The 26,752-nt window shown below is 44.2% G+C and overlaps 1 protein-coding gene across 1 annotated transcript in view; it reads left to right on the top strand.

Moving 5' to 3' along the window:
- Window positions 1-15,160, top strand: part of Nid1 (nidogen 1) — a 75,117-nt gene extending 59,957 nt beyond the window's left edge. The window contains exons 13-20 of the mRNA XM_034509912.2: window positions 2,179-2,406; window positions 3,087-3,259; window positions 4,768-4,894; window positions 8,679-8,850; window positions 9,960-10,117; window positions 11,694-11,817; window positions 12,458-12,570; window positions 12,955-15,160. Of these exons, the coding sequence (XP_034365803.1) occupies window positions 2,179-2,406; window positions 3,087-3,259; window positions 4,768-4,894; window positions 8,679-8,850; window positions 9,960-10,117; window positions 11,694-11,817; window positions 12,458-12,570; window positions 12,955-13,076 (1,217 nt within the window). The 3' untranslated portion in view covers window positions 13,077-15,160. The remainder of the gene's footprint in view (window positions 1-2,178; window positions 2,407-3,086; window positions 3,260-4,767; window positions 4,895-8,678; window positions 8,851-9,959; window positions 10,118-11,693; window positions 11,818-12,457; window positions 12,571-12,954) is intronic.
- The last annotated feature ends 11,592 nt before the right edge of the window (window positions 15,161-26,752 follow it).

Raw genomic sequence — 26,752 nt, 5'->3', positions numbered from 1 at the left:
ATTCAGGGTAGGCTTAATCTCCTCAGTTAGTTCTTTCTGGAAACACCCTCTCAGGCACCCCCACAGCTGGGTCTTCTAGGTGATTCCAAACCCAGTCACACTGACCATGAAGATTAACCCTCGAGGTCATCATCGTATTATTGTGTTCACTGTGTGGGAGCCAGCCTGACTGCTGGGAAGGTGGGTGCAGAAACTCAAGGCCAAAAGGAGCAGGGGCTGGATCAGGAATCCACAGATTTCAGTTGTAATTTGTACCAAGTCACTTCCAGTACTATGACTCTGAGGACTCCCTTACTCTTTTTGAGTTTTAGTTTTTCCTTTGGTGTTAAAACCAGATGGAAACTGGAGCAACGAGTCAAGAGTTAAGAGTACTTCCTGCTCTTGCAGAGGACTTGAATTCTGCTCCCAGCACCCACGTGTCAATCATGGCTCATGACCACATGCCACTCTGGATCCAGGAGATAGTACATCCTCAGTAATGCAGAAAAGAGCCAGTCTCTATCCTGTGAGAGCCCCAAGTCTGCCCAGGAGCCAGAGAACAACTTCAGGTCATGGGACCTTAGAGTCTCTGGTCTTAGTACCTTGGGGACCACCTGGAGGGCCTGGGAGCTCACCTGAAACACTGAACTCAGCATGGGGGAAGGGGTTTTGAGAAGTCTTCCTACAGGAAATTAGTGCTTCAACACAGTCTTCAAGGATTGACCAGGCAATGGAAAAGGGGTTCAGCCGGGAAGTTAAGGGGACCTTCACACAAAGAACAACTCATGGAAAGGCCTGGAAGGAAGAAGTCCTAAGACTTGGATGAATATAGCTCTCAGCAGTAGTAGCATGGAGACTGGATGCTTCTCAGTGTCTCTTTGTGATTCATGCTTCAGAGGTGACCACTCTACTGGCCCCCATGGTGGCTAGACTCCAGAGAATGTCCAACCCAGCTGTAGCTCTGCATGTTCAGGAGTTGTTTATTCTATGTCAAGTTTTATTTTGCTCGAGACAGATTGTTCTTGAACTTCTAATCCTCCTGTGTTAGCATTCTCCCACGTGCTGAGATTGCAGGCTTACACCATCACCCAGCTTCCCAAGCTTCTTGTATAATGGTATTTCCCTGCTTTGGAATCTGAACTGTGCAGTTTAGATGCCAGGTTTCAACGCAGACATAGGGGAAAACATGCAGAAGCTGCTGAGTGTCTCATGGTCTTTAGTCTCCAAACTCTTGGGTTTGGACTCAATGTAGATCACACTAAGCTTGAAAGGGTAAAAGAAGAATTTAAGATTAATTTAAAATGCCTTATAACAAAGTCCAGAGGCCATCCATTAGTGGAAACATGGTTGAAAAACATGTGGCTTTGATATAAGATGCAGTACTCTTCAGCTGTTGAAAGAGAGGATGGATGGGCATCACAGTGAGGATGGGCCTGGGAGATCTGCTAAGAGAAGGAAGTCAGATGCCAGGCCATATGATCTATGATTTCATTGGTGTGAAATATACAAAATGGGAAAGTCCACAGAAAGGATGGATACTGGGAACTTTTAGGGTGGGGAGGAAGGAGACATGGCAGCATCTGCTCTCTAGGCATGAGGTTTTCTTTTAAGATGAGAAATGGTTCAGATATGAACAGCCATAGCTGGTCATCACCGTGAATGTGCCAAATGCCACTGAATTGCTCATTTAAAGTATTTCCTTTTATTTTATGTCTGGTTTGCCTTACTTTTTAAAAATTCAAAAGAACTGTGTAGGAAAGAAAATCTACATGTATAAATGATATTTTGATTTTTTTTTCAAAGACAGGATATTACTACATAGAACAGGCTGGCCTTGAAATTACAGAATCCACCTGTTTCAAGTACTAGGATTTAAGGCGTGTGCCACCATGCATGGCATGGTATAGCTTTTAAAAACCATAAGCCTTTTTTTTTTCTTGAGACAAAATCAAGCTAGTCATGAACTCATGGCTGAGGATGACCTTGAACTTCTGAGCCAAGGACTCATTGCATGCTATGCAAGCATTCTTGTCAACTAAGTTACATCCCTGGCTCTCATAATGGTGCCTTAAATTTGAAAAGAAAAATGAATAGAAACCCAATGATGACAGGTCACCTTTGTGGTCCAAGTTTTACAAGTGGCATTTGGGCACAGCATGTTTGACTCAACTGACAGCCTGCTTTGCTTGTCACTGACAGAGGTGGGCAAAACCCGGTGTCAACTGGAAAGAGAGCACATCCTTGGAGCAGCCGGAGCAGCAGATGCACAACGTCCCATACTGCAGGGGATGTATGTACCCCAGTGTGATGAATATGGGCACTATGTATCCACCCAGTGTCACTACAGCACTGGCTACTGCTGGTGTGTGGACCGAGATGGTCGGGAGCTGGAGGGTACCCGTACCCCACCTGGGATGAGACCCCCATGTAAGTAGACAGCTGATATGTAGACTCAGTGACTAGAATGATCTGTGCTAGTGGATGTATTGCCTGCTCTCCCTGTTTACATGCTCCTAACTCTCCCTCTCTCCCTCTTTGCCTAAGTGGTCATTTGCTTATGAGGTCAGAGGATGCCCCACCCCATAGCAATGGACAGGTGCCCTCATTGACAGCTTTCTTCATTCAGTGTTAAAGATAATGTCGCTCCCTGAAGACAGAGGTGTTGGTGCAATTGTTCCCAGCACTGCTTTGGCTCTCACACCAGCCCAACATCCAGCCAGAACATAAATAATCAAGTCATTGTATAAGATGGAGCAAAACTACCCCACTAGACCTACTAAACTTGTGTTCTTCCCTGTCTTTTTCATAAATGCCCTTTGACTGGCTGAAGACATTCTGTCTCTGGAGTTTTCAGACAGAAAATGGGTATTGTGTGGTCGGTGGTGCTGTTTGAATACAGTAAATGTGACGAGACCTAGGACATCGGTGATATGTAGATGGGTGCATGAGCACATATACACAAATCTTCATATGTACATATATATGCACATGTATGTGTACCTGTGTGCTCACACATGGATTGATGGGTGTTTCTGCATGCTTGAGAATGCACCGGTACATTTCTGATATTCACAACCCTCATGCATTGACCATCTCTTGCCCTCTAGGTCTGAGTACAGTGGCTCCTCCTATTCACCAGGGACCAGTAGTGCCTACAGCCGTCATCCCCCTACCTCCAGGGACACACTTACTCTTTGCCCAGACTGGGAAGATTGAACGCCTGCCCCTGGAGAGAAACACTATGAAGAAGACAGAAGCCAAAGCCTTTCTCCATATTCCTGTGAGTATCAGCTGAATAGCCCTGATGACAGTGCCAGCTCTAGGGGCCTGGCTACCAAGATTACTGGCTATATATAATATAATATAATAATAGAATAGAATACCAAAATAATTAATGTAATACAACACAATATAATTTAATACTAATGTGGTTAATATCTATGTATAATATAATATAAAATGTAATGTAGCATAATAGCCAGATAGTATAATACAAGATAATATAATATCAAGATAGTTAATAGCTAGGTGTACTATAGTATATATGTATGATATCAGTATAGCATGGCACACTATAATACCAACATAGTTAATAGCTTTGTATAATATAATATACCAAGCTAGTAGTTATATTTGTAATCTAATATAATCAATATCCATTTGTAAATATAATGTTATTCTGTCTTGATTATAGTAGATCTCAAAGTCAGGGAGATTTGAGTTCCTTTCTTAAACTGTCTGGACTATTTTAGATCTTTATTTTATTTTATTATCTTGGCAGTCTCTTTCTGTAGATCAAGCTAGCCTTGAACATGTTATTGTGGTCAAAGACAGCTTTGAACTTTTGGCTTCTGCCTCCCGGGTTCTGAGATTATAGTCATCGAGCAGCCACACTGCTGTTGTTATTGTTCACATGTTCATGTGATATTTTAAAATAAACTTCTTGTTCCATTTAAAAAAAAAAAAAAACAACAGCAACAACAACTACAACTACAACAACAACCCAGCCAGCCATGAGTGGTTGCTCACACCTTTAATCCCAGCACTCAGGAGGCAGATCTCTGTGAGTTCTAGACCGGCCTGGTCTCCATAGGGAGACCCGTGTTACATACACAGACCAACAACAACAAAAAAAGGCAGAACCAAACAATTTAGTAACTTTAACAAAGGAGACACTGGGTCACTGAAACCATCACTAAAGGGAACTGTCTTAGTAGTATTAAACTGAAGAATCCATTAACCTGATTTACCTCTTTCTAATTACCCAGGTCATCTTTAATTTCACTTTTTAATGCTTTGCAGGACTCATTGTAGGATCTTGTGCATTTGAAATGCTCATTTTGGGGGCTGGAAAGACAACTCAAAGGTTAAAAGCACTTGCTGCTTACACTGAGGACCCACCTGATTCCCAACACCCAAATACTGTCAGTTCACAGACACCTGTGACTCCAGCTCCAGGGGATCCAACACTCTCTTCTGGCCTCCAAAGACACAAATACAGACACAAGCATTCACACATATACAGAAATAAAAAAAATGAAAATCAAGCTGGAGAGAAATATGCATGCACACATATATACATATGTGCAAGTGCAAACACATGTTTTTAGAAAAGAGAAACCTCTTTTCTGAACTATATAGTTTCTACAATTCAATAATTAAAAATGTGAATGGACAAAACATTTATTTTATTTAAAATACTATCTGAGGATGTATAGGCACATGGGAGGATTCAAGGCAACACTAGTTAGTGGGTGAACTGCTCTCAATCACTGGTATTACTTCCAGGCAAAAGTCATCATTGGACTGGCCTTTGACTGCGTGGACAAGGTGGTTTACTGGACAGACATCAGTGAGCCTTCCATTGGGAGAGCCAGCCTACATGGTGGAGAGCCAACCACCATCATTCGACAAGGTGGGCAAGCAAACATCATCCCTTTGGGTGTTGTTTCTAGCAGCCCATGCTGCTCTTGGCAGGAAGGGAGGAGTGGAGGGTAAGCTGCTTCGTTTGCTAGGAAGCAGGTCTTCTGCCTCTATGCTCTGTCCTTTTCATCTCCTCTGAAGTTTTCCATAGGCCAGTTGAGTCGTTAAACCAGGGACTTTCTGGCTGAGGTTAGCTGCTTGTCTCAGGATAATTAAACTGAAACAAGGCAGAGGCCTGTGCCCTTCCTTTGGAAGCATACATGGTCCACCTTTGTGCGTCATGAAACCAAACTCAACATTCCATTTCTTCCTCTAGCCTGTAATGGCTTCTCATAGAGTGCTCCACCATGTGCTCCATGGGGGTTTAATCAAAGGCAGTGGGTGGAAGGAATAGTCCAGAAACCCAGTAGCATATTGACAGATACTCACCCAGAAGCTGAAGAGTATTTATTTATTTAATTTTTGAGATAGGATTTCATGTGAACCAGGCTACCCTCATTAAGTAGCTGAGGATGACCTTGAACTCATGATCTTCCTGCCTCTACCCCTCACATGTCAGGATTATATGCATGCATCACCACTCATCTTACTTAATTAATTTAATTAATATCTTCAGTCTAACATTCTCCCAACTGAGCTATTATGGCTACTATTTATTTTAAACCAATGTTTGGCAACCTTATCTAGTCTGAAAGTCCTGGTTCTCTTGCCTCTTTCTCTCTGGTCCTGGGTTACAAGTATGTATCACCACATTCAGCTCTGAAAGTAGCGTCTATTCCCAAGGCTACGTTGGGGTTAAAGAGTTATCATTTCAAAATACAGCATCTTGGGCGGAGGTAGTTTCTTTTCCCTGCCTCAACACGTCTCTCTTCTCCCTAGTTCTCGCTTGGAATCCAAATAGCCTGGATCAACTCTCACAGAGAATTCTGTTTTGCTTAATATGATAAAGTATGTGTTGTGTTGACAGAGCCTAAGGTTAAATGTTTAACGTTTAACTTCATCTAGGTGCCTGCTTGAACAAAGAAATATGCAACATTTTAATATCATTCAATAAGTAAAGAATAGCCAGGCCCTCTGTTGCAGGCTTGTCATTCCAGCTATTTGAGAAGCTGAGGCAAAAGGGTTACAAGTTCCAGGTCAGCCTGGGCAGCTTGTAAGACCATGTCTCAAAATAAAAAGTTACAAAAGGCTCAGGGATATACCCCACTGCTGGAGCCTTTGTGTGAGGCTCTGGGTTCAATCTTCAGTAAAAAAAAAAAAAAAAAATCCATTTCACCTGAAAAGGTCCCCAGTACCGAAATGGTCAAGGAACTTGAGCTGTTTCAGTCATGACTCGTCAGATTTGGGAATATTTTTGCTCAGAAGGTATTGTCATGCTGACATTAGCTGTATGAAGCTCTGCTTCCTCTGCAAAGCATTCAACTTCCAATTTAGCACCCCTCTAACATGTTCTGTAAGGATCCACCCGTTGGCCATTTCTCCTCTCCCTTGTTTCCTTTGTAGAGACAACACATCAGGAATCAAGCTGAGACTGACTGAAACACCCTGGCTTTGCACTTGGCTCTTGATTCCTTTTCTGAAAGCCAATGGGCTGTTTAAATGATACTGGTTACCCTCCATGCTCTGGCTGACGAAGAGAACTTTGAAAATGACTTTTACCCCTCTGTTGAAAATGTTGTTGCTGTTATCTGATTTCAAATCCTAATGGAAGAGGGGAATAGGTCACTGTCTGCTATTTCCTGTTGCTTTTGGCACCAGAAATCAGCCAAGGGACCTTTAAGCACAGTGAGAACTGTAAGAAAGGCCAAAACTGACTAAGTGGAAGAACACAGTATCAACCAAACATCTTGTCTGAGACTGACTTCCAGAGAGTTTCTGGGGGTACTGGAAATTCAGAGTTTGCCTCCTGAGACCTCCTTACTAGGTATCATTCTCAAGTTCATTTTCACACAGCAGTAAAGTAAAACTTATTCCCTTGCTGTCTCCTTGTTCATCAACGTAGGCACACACACACACACACACACACACACACACACACACACACACTCCTATGAGTTTTTCTAGTCCTCAGTGGTCTAAGATCAGGATCAGCACTGTGTAGAAGGTGACAGTGTGACATAACCTCCTAATAGGCTTTCTCTGGATGCTCAGTGAAGATACTGGGCAGCTCCCATTCCTGCAGTATGCAGGAGCTGCTCAGGGAGTCCCACAGGATGCGCTTATCCCAAATTTTCCCCTGATTGAGTGGCTGCTGGGGTGCGTGTATGTATTCTGTCTGAAAGCCACAGGGAGCCCCTGGGAGACAATTCCATTGTTCCAGGGGCCTCTTATGGTGTGGGAAAGAGCTTAATACTTTAAACAGCTCTTCTTTGGCTACGAATAATAAACATATCATTTTATTTATCTGAATCACTGTCCTCTGGTTGGGCTCTTGTAAGAGGCTTGTGTGTGTGTTGTGTGTGTATGTGTGGGTTGGAGGTGCACATACATGTGCATGTCAGTATCAGGTGAATGTCACAATCACTCCCCCCACCCTTTTTTTGAGACAGAGTCTCTTACTGAATCCAGAGCTCATCAATTTTGCTACCCTGAGAGGCCAAAAAGCCTCAGAGATCCTCTTGTCTGTGCTTGCCCAGTGCTGGGAGCACAAGTGGCTTTGCCACGCCTGGCTTTTATATGGTGCCAGAATTGAACTTACATCCTCGTGCTTGCACAGCTAACACTCTACCAACTGAATCATCTCCTTAACCCCTGACAGAAACTTTGCAGTCCCTACATCATTCTCTGTTCTAGGAAAGGATAAGAGGTTAACTTGCTTGTATATGGATGAAAGGATGCAGGGGTGATTTTCTCAAATGCCTGATGCCCAGGATAGCACAGCCTGGTTCCCTTCCTAGCTACACTCCAGACAAGCTAAATGACCCTCAGTCCTCTGGTTAGGACAGTGGGAAGATCTCAAAGATGCTGATAAATCCTACAGTGTCACTTTATACTTTTAGCTTACAGTGACTTACGTGGAATATTGGTTTCACAGTGCCAATCTGTCTTGATTGCTGTTGCAATCAAGTGGGAAGTATAATTTGTAATCATCAAACACCTTTTCACCCTTCATATTTGTATTTAAGTACTAAGAGTATATTCAGCAATGCTATTTCCTGAAATGCCTCCCTGTCCTGTAAGTGCTAAGGAAGAACGATCTACCTTCCATCCTCACGATTCCGTGCCTCCTGTTTGTCTTAGATAAACTCTGGCTTCTTTACCTCCGTCCCCATTTCACCAAGAGCCACTCCCGTACTCTCGTGGTCTCTGGCCATATAAAAGGAATCACAACCCACCTCAAGCCACTTGCAGTCTTCTTTATACCTAAAAACACTTATGCAAGACACTTATCCAGTAAAATCTCACTGGTCCTTCAGGAACAAGCTTCTACAGATGCCCACTTCCCCAGAACCCTTCCTTGGTAAACTCAAGCTGACTCTGTATCTGCATGTGCCCACAGAAACTGGACCTCAGTTTGAATGGTGGTTGGCTGTGGGCTCCTTAATGGTCAGGGATATATCTTTATCATAGTGACTCTCTCTTGGTTCCCAGTGTGGTGGTATCCAATGGATGGGTGAGGATGGTTGAATTTGTCACTTGGAAAACTGATCATATTATAACAGTAAGAATTTCATATTCCCATTTGGTTTTTCAAGGTTTGACCACCATGTCTAAGACAACTGAATAAACAGAGAACACTTAGGCTGGGATGTGATTCAAGGTTTCCTTCCTTCCAGATCTTGGAAGTCCTGAGGGCATTGCCCTCGACCACCTTGGCAGAACCATCTTCTGGACAGACTCTCACCTGGATCGAATAGAAGTTGCAAAGATGGATGGCACCCAGCGCCGAGTGCTGTTTGACACGGGTTTGGTGAATCCCAGAGGCATTGTGACAGACTCTGTAAGGGGGTATGTTTGCCTACACATGTGTCTGGCTTTTTTGTTTTTAGTCTCTGGCTTTTTTTTTGAATGGTTTCTGGTGAGGTTCTAATGCCAGCCTGGGCACTCCTGGGGTGTTTCCTCCATGCAAGAGCAAACAGTCTACAAGCTGATGAGATGCTGGCCCACTTAGCACAATGCTGACACCTTGCCGTGTTCCAGTTTCACAATTGTGGGAAGAAACTTTGTAGGGTGATGGCTCAGAAATCGAGGAATTTCTAGATAGGTTGAATATGAACTAACACTCAAATTGCATGAATGCTGTAGAATATTGGGTTGTCCTAACCATGTCCCCAACACTCCTTGTTGGAACAGATGTGGCTTGAGTATCCTAGAGTCCCCTTCCTGAGGTATTCTCAGCCCATTGCAGCTTCTCACCCTATGGCAAGCTCTCAGTCTTACATCCGAGGCCCCAGCTCCTAGAGACAGTTTCCTTGGAGACACTATCTCTTGTGTTGAGGCCATTCTGCTACTTCGTACACAGCAGACATCTCTGCTCGGTCTCTGCTGGTATTTGAATCTTGCTTTAGTCAAATCACATTGTTCCACTGTGGCCTCCTGCATAGGTTCATCACTTAGGGAATTACTGTTTGCTATGTCTGGCCCGAATGTGTTTGTATGTGTATTTGGTAACAAACCTTGTGTATCATTCCTTAGTCATTGTCCACCTTGTTTTGAGCAGGATGTCTCACTGGCCTGTACTCCTCAAGTAGTGCAGGCTATCTAGCCAGAGAGACCCAGTGATCCATCTGCCTCCTTCTCTCCAGCACCGGGATCACAACTCTCAGTCACCACAGTCAGCTTTTTGTTTTGAACACAAGTGCTGGGGGTTGAACCCAGGTCCTCACTTTGCCCACTGAGTTTTTTTTTCAAGATACTATAAAGGAAATATCAAAGGAGATGTTAGTAACAGATAACCTAATTTGAACAAAGAGCCAAAGTAACCCTAGAATTCACCCTAGCATCTCATAATCTCACTTAGCTGTATTGTTTCCTTGTCTGCTGATCACTTCCTACCTGGTCCTTTTAAAGTGTTTTCAGGATCTTGCTTCTTCTTTTCACTCTGATACCCCTTCCAGGAACCTTTATTGGACAGATTGGAACAGAGATAATCCCAAAATTGAGACTTCTCACATGGATGGCACCAACCGGAGGATTCTTGCACAGGACAACCTGGGTTTGCCCAATGGTCTGACCTTTGATGCCTTCTCATCTCAGCTCTGCTGGGTGGATGCAGGTAACAGGAAGCTTGAGACCATCTACACATAGCTCTTCATTGTCTTATTCTTCTTGACCTAGAGTTGGCAAATCTCTCCCACTGCCTCCTTCTGTCTAGCAAATGAGCTCAGAACAAATTTTACATTGTTAAATGTTACCATTTTAAGTGTTGTTATAAACACCTGGTATCATGCTTGCTTTTGCCTTTTGGCCTGCAGAATAATTGCTATATGGTGTCCTGGCCCGAGCTGCCCCATGCTTGGGGGCCAAAATGTCGGGGACCGCTCTGCCAAATGTTGGAACCCGCACTGCCAAAAGCCTTGGGGGCTAAGTTGTTAGAGCCCGCTCTGCCCCAAGCTGCTCTGGTCCGCAGTCGGGGTTCAGCAAGAGAGAGAGTGAGGATGGACATGAAGAATGGAGACCAGACAGAGTGTGATTCAATCCTGTTTATTCTTCAGTTTCTCTTCTTCTCTCCAAGTCCCAAGTTCCAAGTCCCAAGTTCCAAGTCCCAAGTTCCTAGTACCAAGTTCCTAATCCCTGTTCTAAGTTGCTAGTCTCTTTCCCAGTTCCAAGTTCCTTCCAAGTTTAAAGTACTCCCCTCTGTCTGCCTCTAGCCTTTTATATGTCATACTTCTAAGTCACGACTTTAAGTCACACCTTTAAGTCTTGTCTCTAAATCACACCTTTAAATCACTCCTTTAAGTCTCACACCTTTAAGTCTCACATACCCAAGGGAAAATCCTGGGTATCTAAAACAAGATGTTACCAGAGTGTGCTCAGCTGTTGTAGGCTGTTGTAAACAAGTCTCTTGTCAGGGTATATGGCTCAAGATGGTTGCAAGGATGATAGCTGCCTTCTGTCGGCTCCTCACAATATGGCTCAATTAAAAAAAAAAAATGACTGACTCCTATTTTGGTGGGAGGTTACTGAGTATTGAATTTAGGGTCCTCTATATGCTATATTTTCAGAGGTATTAGTGCATCCTGTATAGAGTCCCTGGTGTGGCCCTGCTTCAGCTGTGCAGGGTGTCTCTCAGGCTTGAGATGAAAGAATGATGCTTATCAAGGAGGACCATCCTTCATCCCTCCCTGTGAAAGTCTATGGCTGAATACCTTCTCTGTCCCACAACTAGTGTGAATGTTTACATGTTTATAGAAGCCTGTGACAACCATCAATACAGGCATTAGTGGCAGGCCAGTCCCATGCTGATCAATTGGAGTTCTTTGGTGCCTCAACTTTGGGAAGAAAGGTTCTGGAGAGACTTAGAGGGGAGGGACTTGAGCAAAAGCCAGAAGATAGCAGAGTGTCTCCTGAGACAAAGGGCCGGGAAGGCTGTGGTTACTCTGTCTTGGCTTACCTCTCCTCGGTAGGGCCAGGTGTGGGTGCTGGAACTCAGGTGGGTGTAGGCTGATGAAAAGGAGAAGACAGAAGACAGAGACAGCATGCCAATGATGAAGAGCCAGCCCTCTGTGTTCTCCAAGACATGCCATTACAACACTGAACTCCCCCATCCTTGTCTTTCAGACTCTTGTTTTCTGGCACAAAGGGCCCATTTCTAGCATGAACAATGACCAACTTGTGTTTGCTTCACACAGGCACCCATAGGGCAGAATGCCTGAACCCAGCTCAGCCAGGCAGACGCAAGGTTCTCGAAGGGCTCCAGTATCCTTTCGCTGTGACGAGCTATGGGAAGAATTTGTACTACACAGACTGGAAGACGTATGTAGGCTGTTGTCATGCTGGCTGGGCCGAGCTATGCCCTTCCCTTTGTCTCTGTGGAGGTCTTTGCCTCTTGCCTTTTGTCCTGACCTTTGACCCTCCAATGATTCCCCCCACCCCTTCTTCCTGGCTGTCAGGTGTGGAGGAGAGTAGAGGAAGAGGGCTGTCTAATCTCAGAGGGGAACAGAGGTGCCATTTACCATACCCAAACCTGGGACTTCCTGAGCATGCATGTTCTTTCCCCAGGAGCCACCTGGAGTCACATGGCTGGAGGGCTCCTTGATTATGTCATTCCTCTACATCAATGTAGTTTTTAAACTGCAATATTTTCGAAGCTGCTTCTGCACCAGGCCTTCCTCAAAGGGAGGGTCACACCAAGGAGGTAGCTGGCTAAGACAGCCTATATGTCATCTGGAATTTAAAGCAGAGGGGGAGAGCTAGATTGTTTTGACTTTTATTTTAAAAAGCTGGTAAACTACAGGCTTGATGCAGCCCAGCGGGGTAGGAAGGAAGGGATACCCAGAGAGCAAGACTACCATGCTTTTTTTCTCTTCCAAGCCACAGAAGAGGCTGCCTAACTCCATTGAGAACAGTTCAAGCCGTCAGATGTATGTTTACTCTGTGCTTTGGTGCTTTGCAGGAATTCAGTGATTGCCATGGACCTTGCTATATCCAAAGAGATGGATACCTTCCACCCACATAAGCAGACCCGGCTATATGGCATCACCATTGCCCTGTCCCAGTGTCCCCAAGGTAACATCCATGCTGCTGAATAAGGGCCAACACTCAGAGTCCCTAAGAGAGTCAGGGTGGCTGAAGTACACCCATGGGCTCCTTCCTGTAGGTATCCCTTTCTGAAGGACTCTTGGATCTTCCCACAGCAATTAACTTAATCTAGAACCTCTTAACAGACATACCCAGAGGTGTATTTCTGTTGTGATTCTACCAAGTTGACAATCAAGATTAACCACACACTTCCAAATCAGGAATGCATGTACTTGCCTCTTATTTATGATAAGGAAACAAACAGCAGCTCACCTTGGCCCCTTGAGCCCACAAGGAGGTTAATGGGGAGCTTGCTGTAGGTACCAAGTCAGTCAGAAGGAAGACTATGACGCTGATTTCCATCTTTTCCAGGCCACAATTACTGCTCAGTGAATAACGGCGGTTGTACCCACCTCTGCTTACCCACTCCAGGGAGCAGGACCTGCCGATGTCCTGACAACACCCTGGGAGTTGACTGCATTGAACGGAAATGAAGTCAAGAACTCCGTGCTCCCTCTCCAAGTATTTCACAGTAACGTCCAACTTGAAGTGACTTAATCCAGACTGAAAGGTGTCCTGCAGTGGCGTGACCACTAGGCCCACATCTAGCCTAGCCTGAGCCCTCACAACCTCCCCTTAAACTTCCCTAAAACAATTATCCTTAGCTCAGTAATGGGAACATCTCTACCCCAACATGAGAGCAGGACACACACACACACACACACACCTTGATCTCAGTTTTCAGACAAGATTACAGAGTTCTGGATAAAAAGCCAAGGGTAGTCCATGCCTGCAACCACAGCACTTGGGAGGTAGAGGCAGGACCAGGAGTTCAAGGCCAACCTATCTTGTATGTGTAGCACGGTTTAGGGACAGCCTGAGTTACATGAGACCCTTCTTCAAAAATAAAAATTCAGGGTGAAAGTTATGGGTCTATTCTAGAGCCATAGGACTTTTCCTAATCCTAGACTCCCCCATGGTAAGCACACCCTCATAGACCTAAGGAGGCTACTTCTCTGTGGCATTACAAGCTCAGCTATTACCCAGTTTCTTAACGTATAATTCAGATCTAGCTTATGCAAGGTAATGAGTCATACTTTTTCTCTTGGTACTCGAATCTCTGTCTTTATGTTTCCACCTGACTACTCTCTTGTTGCATGCCTTCATCCTGCCCAAGACTCTGCTTTTAGTGCCATCTCTGCCATATGATCAAAGGCCAACCGTATCCTAGGGATTCATGGTATTTGGTGGATGTTAAAAAGCAACTCCTCCCAAATTAAAAAGACTTGACATTTCAACAGTGGCCACTGATAATCAGGTAGAGACATCAAGGAAATGTCCTGTGAGAGGAAGTTGAGGATGTAGTCAAGATGTTTGAAGATAGGGGATTATTATCTTCATATGTCTTGAATTGTAGCAAATTCTTCCTCTTTGCCAAAGTACCTGTATTAGTATCTGGTCTATGATGCCATGGGCATCTTCAGCCCACTCCTGGTTCCAGTTTTCAAGCCTTCTCATGGAGAGTCATCTGAAGCCCAGGCTGGGGTAGGACTGGACAAAGTAGTAACCAGTCATAGTCCTTCACCTTTAGAATTGTATCTTTGTTTCTCCCTCTCTCTGTGGCTTTCTGACTAGATCCTCTTCTGAAGACACAATCTAGGAAGATCTAACTGGGTATTTCCACTAGTGGTTCAGATCCTTATTTGATCACCAGTATAGTTTGAAGGACTGTTGCTGCCTTCCATGCTTCTGTCTGTGATTTGTTTCAAAAATATCCCCTGACCAGATGCATAGCTACTTTCCTGTCTGTCTGTCTGTCTGTCTATCATCTATCATTTATCTCTACTTCTTTTTTTTCAACTGTGTCCTAGGCACTTAAAGCATTAGAAATTTTAAATCGAAAGCCAAGCATCAGAAGTTGAGTTTGCACGGTGTAGGGTAAGGGCGAGACTCAGTTGGAACTATCACAAAGTGGTGGATAAGGTTGGAGAACAGGAATGGAAAACCCAAGAAGAAGCAACAGGAGAGAGACTCAAAGGCAGCTAAAACTAAAACCCTTTAACTTCAGAGAAAAATGGCACATTTTCCAAAAGAATGCTTATTTTTGAAGACATAAAGGACCTTGCCTGATGTTTTTCTTGGGGAACAGAGCCCCCTACCTCCTTTTCTTCTAACTTCACCATACTCAGCCCCCAACCCATCTCCTACCTCCACCTCGACCTGCTTACATTGGACTGGGAATCTAAATTGGGAGGAAGTCGTTACTTAAACAATTGGAATTTAAATCACGAGATTTAGGGAACATGTGATTTGGAACTCTTTCATGCAACCTCATAAAGTACCCTCAGTTTTCTGTTTTTGTCATGTTCCTCATGATATACATCTTTTATGACTTTTATTCATTTTACTAGATTCCTTCTAAAATGTTTTACATGGTAAATTCTTAAGCTGTGGAAACCACTGAAGGTGCTTATTAATGGTTCTCCAGATGTATACAAGTATTGGATGATTCCTCGAGTTTACAGCTGTACAATTATCAGTGCAGAAAAGTAATTAAAAAAAACTGTTACAAATAAAATCTTATTTTGATGTGGTTTTTTGTTGTTTTGTTCCATGATGGGGCGTTGCAATGTTAAGGTCTAGACTTGACCTCAGACTCTCAATCCTCCTGCCTCAGCTTCTTGAGAACTGGGATCAAAAGCACATGCTACCGTAGTTCATGATGGAAAACCAGAGATTTAATGGCTGACAAAATCTAGGGGACCCACGACTTTACCTAAGAAGCTGTTCATTGGCCATGTAGTCCACAGAAGAGAATGGCTTATGATTGGCTTTAAAATGAATTTATATCCCAGACCCTAAATTACTGTTATGGGCATTTTTTCTTTTTTGTTTCTTTTTGTCTGTTTATCTCCTTTTCATTCCTAACCCTTTTTTACAAGAACTCATATAGCACACTAGCCTCAAATTCTCAGTGTATGTGAGTATGGCTTTGAACTTCTGAACTTTCTGTCTGTATCTCCTGAATGCTGGGAACACTCATGTACTATCCTAAGCCCAATTTAGTTAGGGCTGGGGATCGAACCAACTACCAGGGCTTTTTGAACACTAGGCAAACAATATACCAAACCAGCTATATCCCAAGTCTCCACTATTTTCCTTATTTTAGACCAATTCGTTTTCTGTTGCAGGGGATAGTTTCCTGTCTCAGTGTGGAGATAAGCTGCCACACCCTTCTTATCTTCAGAAAGAGGAAGGACACTTTCCTGACAGGACAGGGCATGGGACCTGATCTGTTCCATTTCATTTATGGGAGGTGCTACCCAGAGTTCCTATAATGGGATGTGAATGGTCTCTGAGTTGGACTGAGGGAAGGGGCCCAGGTAGGACTAAGGTTCTCAGGGCTCAGTGCTACAGAGCAAGGAGTCTATACTTGAGATGTCCCTGTGATGTAATGCAGTGGTAATAACGAGTTCCTACCTGCCTGTGAATGGTGTTTGAAGGAGACACCCTGTACGAGAACTAAAATTCAGCATTTTATTGTGGCCGTTAAAGCCTAGTTCTATCCAGGGGGCATAAGGGAAGATGCTAGAAAGAGAATTTCCAAGAATCCATCCCTCCATCAGAATCAGCAGCTGCCTTGGGCCCTGGGGTACGGAACTTATACAATATCCACCTATTCTAATGAACAATGCTTGGAACACCCAGGAGGGAGTGTGGATGAGGCTACTGAATTGTAGTTAATTTCAACCTTAGTCAAGCCTACCATTTTCAAACCGTTTAACCCATGACAGGAAGATCTTGGGGCAGTGACATACATTCATGGTCTGATTTACTGGAGCCATCATGGGCAGTAAAAACTTTGCTCTCCAAAAATCTGATATATTCGGATACAACTTGACTACCCCGTTTTTTTAAAAAACAAAAGAAAACATTTTATTAGTCCTTTAAGAAGTTCATAAGTGAATACAATGTATTCTGCTCATATTCACTTCCCACTTTCCCCCTAACTCCTTCCAGATCCACTCCTACCTTATCCCAACTTCCTGTGCTCTTTTTGTTGTTGTTTTAAAATTACCCGTCAAGTCCAGTTTGTTCTGCCTTTATATTCTTGGGTGTAGGGACAACCACTGGAACAAGATTGATCTACTGGGCCCCACTCCCTTAAGGAAAAATTACCTTTCCTCCAGAAGCCATCAACTGCCAATAGGTTGTCACATCAGTCAGGGCTTGGGTTTATAGGCTCTGCCCTACTCTATGCTGAAAGCTGACTGGCTTGATTCTGTGCAGACATCAAGAGAAGCAAATAAATAAATAAATAAATAAATAAATAAATAAATAAATAAAAATAGCTGTGCATCACAGCATGCTATCAAGAGAATAGAAGGCAATCTCCAGGAAGGAAAAATGTTTGCAAATGCATCATTCTGGTAAGGAACTAGTCTTCAGGAACATAAAGATCTTTTGCAGCTCAACAACCGAGAGAACAAAGTTCAGAGATGAATAGTGGATCTGAATAAATCTTCCTGTAATGGAGATGTACCATTGGTCAGTAAGCACATGAAAAGATGCTCAAGGCTGGGGATGCTGCTCAGAGGCACAGCGGTCGCTCAGCATGTGTGAGACCCCGGGTTTGACCCCAGCTCAGAAAGAAAGTCTTTATCATTAGTCATCAAAGTAATGCAAATTAATCCCAAAACTTGATGTCATGTCGTATCCAGAAGGCTAGTTTTAAAAAAGAACTGCAAAGGAAGCTTTGGGGGAAATAAAGTCTGTACATTGCTGGCAGGAACATAAAATGGGAGACAGAATTCAGAATGACCACTTGATCCAGCCAGCCGTCCCACTTCAATCTCTGGATAAAGAACTGAAAGGAGAGGCTGGAACAGACACGAGCAAACACATCTTCCTTGTTGCATTCTTCATGGAGGCTGAAAAGTGGAAATAACCCACAGGTGTGTCAACATATAGTGTATAAGACATGTTATAGACAAACAATGTACATATATACCGTCCGGCTGTGAAAAGGCATGAAGTTCTGCCACTTGGGACAGCATGGCTCATGGAATAGCATGAGCCTTGAGGACACTGCTGTGACAAACAGACCAGTTGCAAAGGGACAAGTACTAGATAATTCCATTCACTTGAGGAACTTAGAATAGGCAAATTCAGAAAACTAGAAGTAGATTTTAAGTCACCAGAAGTTGGAGGGAGGAGGAATGGGATTATTACTCAATAATTAGAGTCTTGGAGGTAATAAAAAGCTTCTGGAAATAGACTGGTGAGGGCTGCACCATTTTTTAAATGTAATTAATGATACTGAAGTTTGCACTTAAATAGGTGAAAGGGAAACTTTTGAATTATATATTCTCTTTTGTTTAATTAATTTATTAAGAGCTCATGATATAGCTCAGGCTAGCCTCAAACTCAAAATTTTTCACCTCATCTCTCAATTTTTGGATTAAAACCTGTGCCAGTTCTGTAGTACATATATGTACACAATATGTATACATGTTTATATATTATATAACAATATTCCACTATAATTTTAAAAAATTGTCATGTACAGCCTTATGAGCTTTGTATATTTATATTTATTATATTGTATTTATATTGCAGTAAAATTTTTTTGTTTTGTTATACTGTAAAGGCAAATTTCCTAGTTACCTAAAATGGACAAAATACTGGTCTGGGCATTGTTGCAGCTGACCAGTCCTATAAAGACTCTGTGAGGCTTTGCTTGAGGTACTGCCAGGAAGGGACTTTGCAGATGACCTGTTCACCCTTCTCTCTCTTTCTCTCTTGAGACAGGGTTTTTCTGTGTAGCCCTGGCTGATCTGCAACTTACTTTGTATCCCAGGCTGGCCTTGCTTCTGCCTCCCAAGTGCTGGGATTAAAAGCATGCGCAAGCTTATTATTATTATTATTATGTTTTTAATTTATGTGCATTGGTGTTTTGCCTGCATGTATGTGAAGGTGCCAGATCCCATGGACTTGGAGCTACAGACAGCTGTGGGGTACCGGGAATTGAACCAGGGTCTTCTGGAAGAATAGCTAGTGCTCCTAAACGCTGAGCCACCTCTCAAACCCCAACAGCTCGGCTCCCCACGACCTCTGACCCCCATGGCCATCTTAATTTTTAAAACGTGGATTCTGGGGACTGAACTCTGGTCCTCTTGCTTTGTTTTGTGTTGGGGATGTAAGCTAGACTAGTATGTATGAAGGAGCCTTGGGTTTGACCCTTAACTCTTAGCTCTGAATAAAACCAAGAGTAGTGATTCGTGCCTGTAATCCAAGCATTTAGGAGGCAGAGGCAGAAGGATCAGAAGTTCAAGGCCTCCCTTGGCTATACAGTGACATCAAGGTCAGCTTGGGCTAAGTGTGATCCGGATGCTGGGGATCCAGCCCATAGTTTCGTGCATGCTAGGTAACTACCAATTGAGCTATACAACCCCATCCCTGCCACCATTCTTTTTTAGAGGCTACTTGAACAAACCCTTCTGAAGACCACAGTTCTACAGGGGAGGTTAGGATCCTTTAGTAGCAAAACTATCTCTATTTCCTCTTTCACCAGGGTGTGGAGCTCAAAGGTTACAGCCAAAATCTTAGAGGCTCTTAGCAAGAAAGCGGGACGCCTACAAAGTGGTCCTTGTTAAGATGGCACAGAAGTTAAGATCTGGAAGTGCCAGAAAGAGAATTCTGAAAATGGCTTCTTGAACGATTGGCTCTCAGCGGGGGGACCGATAGAGGGCACTTAGCCCCCTTTTAAGCCTAGCCTCTCAGTTTAAATCTCGCTAGTTTGCCAAGGCAATTCTAAATATGACCACAAGAGGTCAGAGCTGCTCAATGCACGAAGCATCACCAGATGACCTTAATGCACGCTGGTCACCTCCCAAAGGCCTGACCTGTAAAACATCACGGTGGAGTTATTCTGAAACTGCTCCATGCTTCACAGTGGGGGTTAAACTCTGGAAGAGGTTTAAAAGGGATAAACTACGTTCAAAAGTGGCCGCGTCCGTGGGAAGTCACCTTTACAGTGAACAGGAATTTGAACGAAGCTTGCTAGAAATAACATGGCGTGGCCCATACTAGTACGAGACCTTCAGAGACTAGCACTAGAAACACACATTAGCATCTTATAAAGTAGTGAAACTGGGTCAACAAAGTCAGAAAGAAAAATAGGTTATAAGTCTCAAGTGTCACTTGAGAGCATACTCAGGTGTCACCAATTGTGTACTAGGAGTTGAACCTGAGTCCTTGCGCATGCTCAGCAAACACTCTACCGCTGAGCTACGTTTCTAGCCCAGACTCTTGGTGTTCTTAGTATTAGGTAGACCATCATTTGATGGTGAGGCAGTGCAGAGGGGCTTTTGTGATGATTCCTCACACAAAACCTCTAACTCTTAGAAACCTCTAACCTTCTGGCTGCTTTAACTGAACAAGATGAAGATTTTTTTTTTTTGTCTTTTGTTGGGAACATCTGGTCCCTTCTGTCTGTTTCCTCCTTTGTGGTCAATAGTAGCCCCCAGCTGGAGGACAGTCTTGGGGCAAGGCCCTGCATGGAGGACACAAGAGGACCCCCCCACACACACACCGTGTGCGTGCGCGCGCGCGCGCGCGCGCGTGTGTGTGTGTGTGTGTGTGTGTGTGTGTATGTTTGAGCCTACCCAAAGCCAGAGATTGCTGGAGCATTTCATAGTTTGTCTTTACAAATCTGCATGAATTTTGTGTTAAACTCCATATAGTAATTAATGAATTGATTTAGTTTATTTGAAATAGGATCTCCTGTGGCCCACCTACCCTGGATCTTTCTGTGTAGTTGAGGATGACCTTGAACTCCAGAACTTCCTGCTTCCACCTGCCAAGTGCTGGGGTTATAGGTGTGTGCCAACAGACCAGTTTTATAATATATTAAATGTAAAATACCACTTTTGTTTTTCAACATTTAATTTAAAATGTTTGTGTGTGTGTGTGTGTGTGTGTGTGTGTGTGTGTGTGTGTACATAGTACTCACAGAGGCCAGAAGAGGGCATCAGATCCCCTAGAACTGGAGTTAGGTAATTGTGAACCTACCAATATGACAGTACTGGGAACTAGACTGTCATCCTCTGGAAGAGCCATAAGCTAACCACTGAATCATCACTCCTACTCATAAAATGCCATTTTAACTCCTTAACATCTTCCATGGGTTGAATTGTAGCCTGCCAAAAACATAGGCATGGCCCTAACCTCAGCCCTTCAGAATGGGATATTTAGAAATAAAGTGGTGGCGCACGCCTTTAATCCCAGCACTTGGGAGGCTGAGGCAGGCGGATTTCTGAGTTCGAGGCCAGCCTGGTCTACAGAGTGAGTTCCAGGACAGCCAGGGCTATACAGAGAAACCCTGTCTCGAAAAACGAAAAAAAAAAAAAAGAAAAAAAAAGAAAAAGAAAAAAAAGAAATAAAGTCTTTGCAGCTGTAGTCAGATGAAGATGCTATCATGGGTTGGGCCTTAACCCAACTAAGTAGACTCAAAGATAGTACACACAGAAAATCCCATACGAGAGGAAGACAGAGATGGGGTGATATAAATAAGAGGCATGGGGACCCAGAGATACCTGCAGCCTAACACAGAAGCCCCTCACAGCCTCCAAAGGAACTAATCCTGCAACATCTTGACCTTGAACTCTGATATCAAAAAACAGGAAAATATTCTTCTGTTGTTTAAGGCTCTTTGTCTTTGTTTGTGGCTCTTTGTCACAGCACCTTCAACTGACTAATACAGCAACAATAACACTGAGCCTTGGGGAAGATAGACCGACTTTATCCATTGTTGCCTACTGCCACCACAGTTGATGCCATCTCTGTAGAACCCAGCTGGGATGTCTAGGTGCTTGAGAGGTTGATGAGAATATGTACCTGAAAGCACTTTACAAGTTTTCAAAGGATGATAGGGTAGTCAGCTGTTGCTATGAAGAGGAAGGTGGGCCTGAGAGATAGCTCAGTTGGTAAAACGTGCTTGCCACTCAACCCAAGGACCTGAGTTTGAGTCCCAGAACTCACCTGAAATACCCAGCATGAACCAGGTGGTGGTGGTGCACCCCTTTAATCTCAGCACTATTAGGCTGAGACAGGCAGGTCTCTGTGAGTTTGAGGCCAGCCTGGTCTACAGAACAGCCAGGGCTACACAGAGAAACTCTGTCTCAAAAAAAACCAACCAACAAAAACAAACAAAACCAAAACATCCCCATACTTATACTATCAGAGACAGAGATAGGCTGACTAGGCAACCTAGCCTAGTCTTTTTGGCAAGTTCAAGGCCAATCAGAAACCTTGCCTCAAAGAACCTAAGGTTAACCACTTGAGGGTGCATGCAACACACACACACACACACACACACACACACACACACCCTATGCACGTGGAAGGAACTGGTAAATGGGGATGCCAACTGAGTCAGGAAGACAATTGACTTAGAATTCTGCCAGAGGCCTCAAAGAAGTCATTCCATACCACCTCTGTAACCACTCCAAATAAACAGCGTCAAAGTGCAGGGTGTTTTAGCTATAATTCATGAAGATGAATTTAGAAGAAGCTACATCCTATTGAAGCTGGATATTGATCATTGAAGCCCAAGCTACTTGAACACCATGTCTCCAATGGAAAGACAACGAACAGAGATGCCCAGAAAACAAGAGCTCTAATGGGTATTTAAATGGGAACTTATTCCTAAAAGAAAAGAGACTTGGGCCAAGATTTCGCTCAATAGAAAAATGCCAGAAGTGGGTTTAGACTACCAACTCTGCAAAGCCACAGCAGCAAGTGTAGTGGTAATTTGTTAACCACTCTGCTCCCGATGGGTCACACGCATGCACTCGACCAAGAGCAATCTGGATTCACAAATCACACACACACACACACACACACACACACACACATAGACAGACAGACAGACAGACACACACACACAAACACACACACACACACACACACACACACACACACACACACACACGCCAGTTAACTTTAATATGCCTTGACTAGCTTAATGGCTGGGCGTTTCTAAACCTTCTTGCTGCTAGCAAACACTCCACTCTGGTACTCCTGAGTTAACATCTTTTAAAATCTAGATTTCATCTCTGCTACCCCAAACACAATTGGGGAAGTGGCCAGTGTGGAAGATCTTATCTTTCCTCTTCTCCATCCTGGGGATCTCTGCTTCCTCTCTCCCAGTTCCTAGCCTTTGCAAATCTAAAGGTCCTGTCTCAATCTACCTGCCCAGTTATTGGCCATTGGCTCTCTATTGATCGATCAAAAACCAATCAGGGACAAGGACCTTCAGCGTTTGGACATGCAGATTCCTGATTTGGGGGGCTGGATTAATTCAAAGCATTAGAACCAATCCCCAACAAGCAAGTCTGTCAAGAAGATTGTGAACACAGCTTGGTCTTGACCATCACTTTCAGAGGCAGGCAGGAAGGTCAGACTCAAGTCTGGCTTTCTAATCGGTTCCATTATTATACCAAAGATGGACTCCACCATTCCTACACTAAGAGGCAGAATATTGTGGAGGTGCTCTTTGTAGAAGTAAACACAAACACAATCTGACAAGGTGCGTGACAGAATGGAGAGGTACTGGGGTGTCTGTGGTACTTGTGCTGTGAGAAAGAACAGTATGCAAGCTCATGAAAGGTCAGTACTGTGGTGTGACTCCCCCAAACATAAATCTGTAAATGTTGATTTTAAGAAAAATGTGTGGAGAGAAAAAAGAACATCGGAAATTGTGTGTGTGCATGCACAAGTGGGCGGGGTGCATGTGTATGTCAGAGGCTGACATCGGATATCTTCCTCAATCACCTCTCCACTTTATTCCATGTTCAATGACAGGTCCATCATCGAACCTGTCATTGATTTGTCTAGGCTGGCTTGTCAGACCGATGGGTTTGCCTATGTCTATCCTGCTTAGCACTGTGGTTACAGGTACATGCTCAGCCTTTTAGATGGGCACTGGGCTTGCATAGCAAGTACCCACAGAGCCAGCCATCTCCTTCTACCCTAGAAGGGTAGTAACTCTAGAGCAGTCACCACATTCTGGGTCTAATCTTCATTTTACTCACCCAGCATCTGAGTCCAGTGTCACTTATGAAAGTGAAATGTTACTGGTGGGCTGTGATTCCAGACTCTGACAGTTTCTACTTTGTTGTGACTGGTACTGAACCCCCTTCCCAGGCCAGCTACAGCTTAGATGATTTCACTTGTACCAACAGTGTTCTGAAAAAGAAGTTTAAAATTGAGTGAACAGGAATGGGAGGTGGAGTCATATTTAGTGACACCGGGGCATGTCTGAGACACAGAGATAAGCGAGTAAGGAGATCATAGAAAGGTGTTTGTTCTGTCACCTGGTTGTGCATAATCATAGATATGTGTGTATTTGCACTCAGGGCAGCCATGGAAGAAGACCCCAGGAATTCTTACGACGGCCCACTACAGGGAGGGCAACGGCGGTAGTATTTTAAATGAAGGGGGCTATGATTTTTCACTGTCTAGTGTCTCCTTTTGTAACTAGAATGTTCCAGGAAAAGCACACAATGCCCTTACAATTAAAACCATTCCTAGTTGAGAGTGAGGTGGGGAAAGATCTCCCCCCCGTACTGCCAGTAACAGAACTTTGAAAATGAGAAGTTGCTGGGTTCCCCTTCCCAGCTGCTGTGACTGTTGGGTAGTTTCACGCTCTAGTGGAATCCTTCAGGGCAGGAAGGTGTGTGTGCACAGACCCACACCTCGGACCACAGGCACACTGGCCTGAGGGAACACACTTGTTCTGTCCCTCTTCAGGCTCTCTACCAGGCTGACCATCAGCTGCTGCTCTGAGACCGGAGTGCAGGTGGTTCCTCTGGACTCTTTAGTCTGCTTGCTCACCCTGCCTTCAGGGCTGCAGCGGGCATAGCTATTTGGGGCTTATAGCAGTTCCTTTCTGGGGGCAATGAAGGTACCTGTGTACTGACAAAGAGGAAGCTGTGGTGACTGGGCTGGTGCGAGTGGAGGGTGGGTCCCTTGCCCTTTGCCCTCTGGGAAATGAGATGTTCCCCGACACCTGTACAAATGGCTCTGCAGGACAGCTGATGTTCTGTTGTGCCCACAGAGGATGCAGGACCACCTGGTGGCACCTTGCACCTTAATCTGTGTTGTCTACTCTGGCTAGCTCAGGGTCTGCTCTGTGTGTTGTCATTGCTGTGTGACAAGGAGGGAAGTCCCATTCTAAAGTACTTAGGTCCTTTAACAAAGTGGGTGGCTATTTACAGCTGTTGCTGTTCCCCACAAATAGGGGCCCTTTGCCACTGGGGTGCGGTGGGGGTGGGGCTGTTTCCACCCTGCTCTTAGTGAGGACACCGAGGAGAAGACAATCACTCAACTCTATTCTGCTACACGGCCATCTTGCCCTACACTCAAAGTCTCCAGCTTGCACACAGCCACAGAAGCTCTTTGCCTGGCACAGGAGGCAGGGATGAGGAGGGGGGCGGGCTGGCAAAGGGCCAGAAAAGCTTCTTCTTCTTCTTCTTCTTTTTTTTTTTTTTTTTAAATAGAGCTCATTCTGTTGGAAATAGTTCTCTCTATATATCTTTCTTTGTGTCTCTCTGTCTGTGTGTGTGTGTGTGTGTGTGTACGTGCACATTCCTGTGTGTGCCTGTACAAACACTCAAATACACATGCACACAGGTGTGCATGAATGTGGGTACATCTGCACACGTGTGAATAAATAAGCATGTGGAGGCCAGAGAACAACCTCAGGTTTCATTTCCTCAAGTTCCATTTATCTTTCTGTTCTTAGTTTTCTTTTCATGTTCGTGTTTATGTTTGTGGTGTGTGTGTGGACTCAGTATGTGGAGACTTGAGGTTGGTGTCAGGACTCTTCCTTGGTCACACTTCTACTTTGCTCTCTGAAACAGGGTCTGTAAATCAGGCCCAGAGTTTGTCCATCTGGCTAGTCTAACTAATGAGCTCGCCCCGAGGAGCTCCTCTCTCAGCCTTCTGAGGGTGGAATTCAAGGCTGGCTGTCATGAAACCAGGCATTTATGTGAGTTCTGGGAATCTGAACAGAACTAATGCTATCGTGTTTAGAAGCTGCTCTCAGTGACCCTGATTTAAGGAGACAGTAGTGACATGCCCAAATTGCACACAATCCAAAATTGTGAGGTGTGGGGTCAGTCCCTTTCAGAAGACCATCCATGAAACCTGTCCCAGGTTGAGTTCATAAAAGGCAAGCAGCTGCATTCTCTCAGGTTAACTTGACCCTTCAGGTCGCAGGATTTGAAATGAATTCCTCCTAAACTTATATGTTTGAGATCTTGTCCTAAAAGACCCCCTACCCCTGGATCCTTGTCTTGTGGCTGTCTGGCCTCACAAGGCTATTCTAGCTCATGTGCCCAGGCAGCAGAAAAAAAGTAACAAGGAGCCTCGCTGCCCTCCAAGGGCAGGGTTTATGTACCCCAGGAACTGTCTGTTCCACCAGCCCTTCCCTCTTAAACCATTCTCCTTTGTGTGTCTTAAAAGCTGGTATCCACATTTTTGTGACGTGTGTGTGTGTGTGTGTGTGTGTGTGTGTGTGTGTGATGCTCACAAGTATGGATGCACATACCTATGCACATATGCAGAGGCCAAAGGATGCTGGATGCTGTCCTCTATCTCTCTGTGCTTTTTACCTTAAGACAAGGTCTCTCACCACAAAGTCTCAGCATCCTTCTGATTCTGCCCCCAATGTATTGAGGCTACAGGCACAGGCTATAGCACATGGTTCCTGAGGATTTGAACCCAGGTCCTTCTGCTTAGGCAGCGAGTGCTCTTCCTTAGTGAGTCTTCTCCCCAGCTACTTCCTTGTTATTTGGTTTGGTGTGGTTATTTATTTATTTATTTATTTATTTATTTATTTATTTTAGAGACAAGGTCTGATTATGTAGCCTAGGTTGGGCCTCAGAGTTGTGACAGTCTCCCAGCTTCCAACTCCTGAGTACTGGGACTAGAGGCACGAGTCCTCACAGTCCTCTCCTCAGTTTTTAAAGCTAGAAGGTTGTTTGAGTCTTCTCTAGCTTAGCTTGTACTTTCACTGTAAGAACTGTTTGTGGCTCGGAGGAATGTGGTAATGGGTTCTCTGCTGGGCCTGTTCCTTTCGAATGGACTTGTTACCCAACAGGAC

The sequence above is a fragment of the Arvicanthis niloticus genome, chromosome 8 (genome assembly GCF_011762505.2).
Source record: "Arvicanthis niloticus isolate mArvNil1 chromosome 8, mArvNil1.pat.X, whole genome shotgun sequence".
NCBI classification, from domain to species: domain Eukaryota; kingdom Metazoa; phylum Chordata; class Mammalia; order Rodentia; family Muridae; genus Arvicanthis; species Arvicanthis niloticus.
Note: the sequence above shows the minus strand (reverse complement) of the source record. Positions and strands in the feature narration are given on the sequence as shown.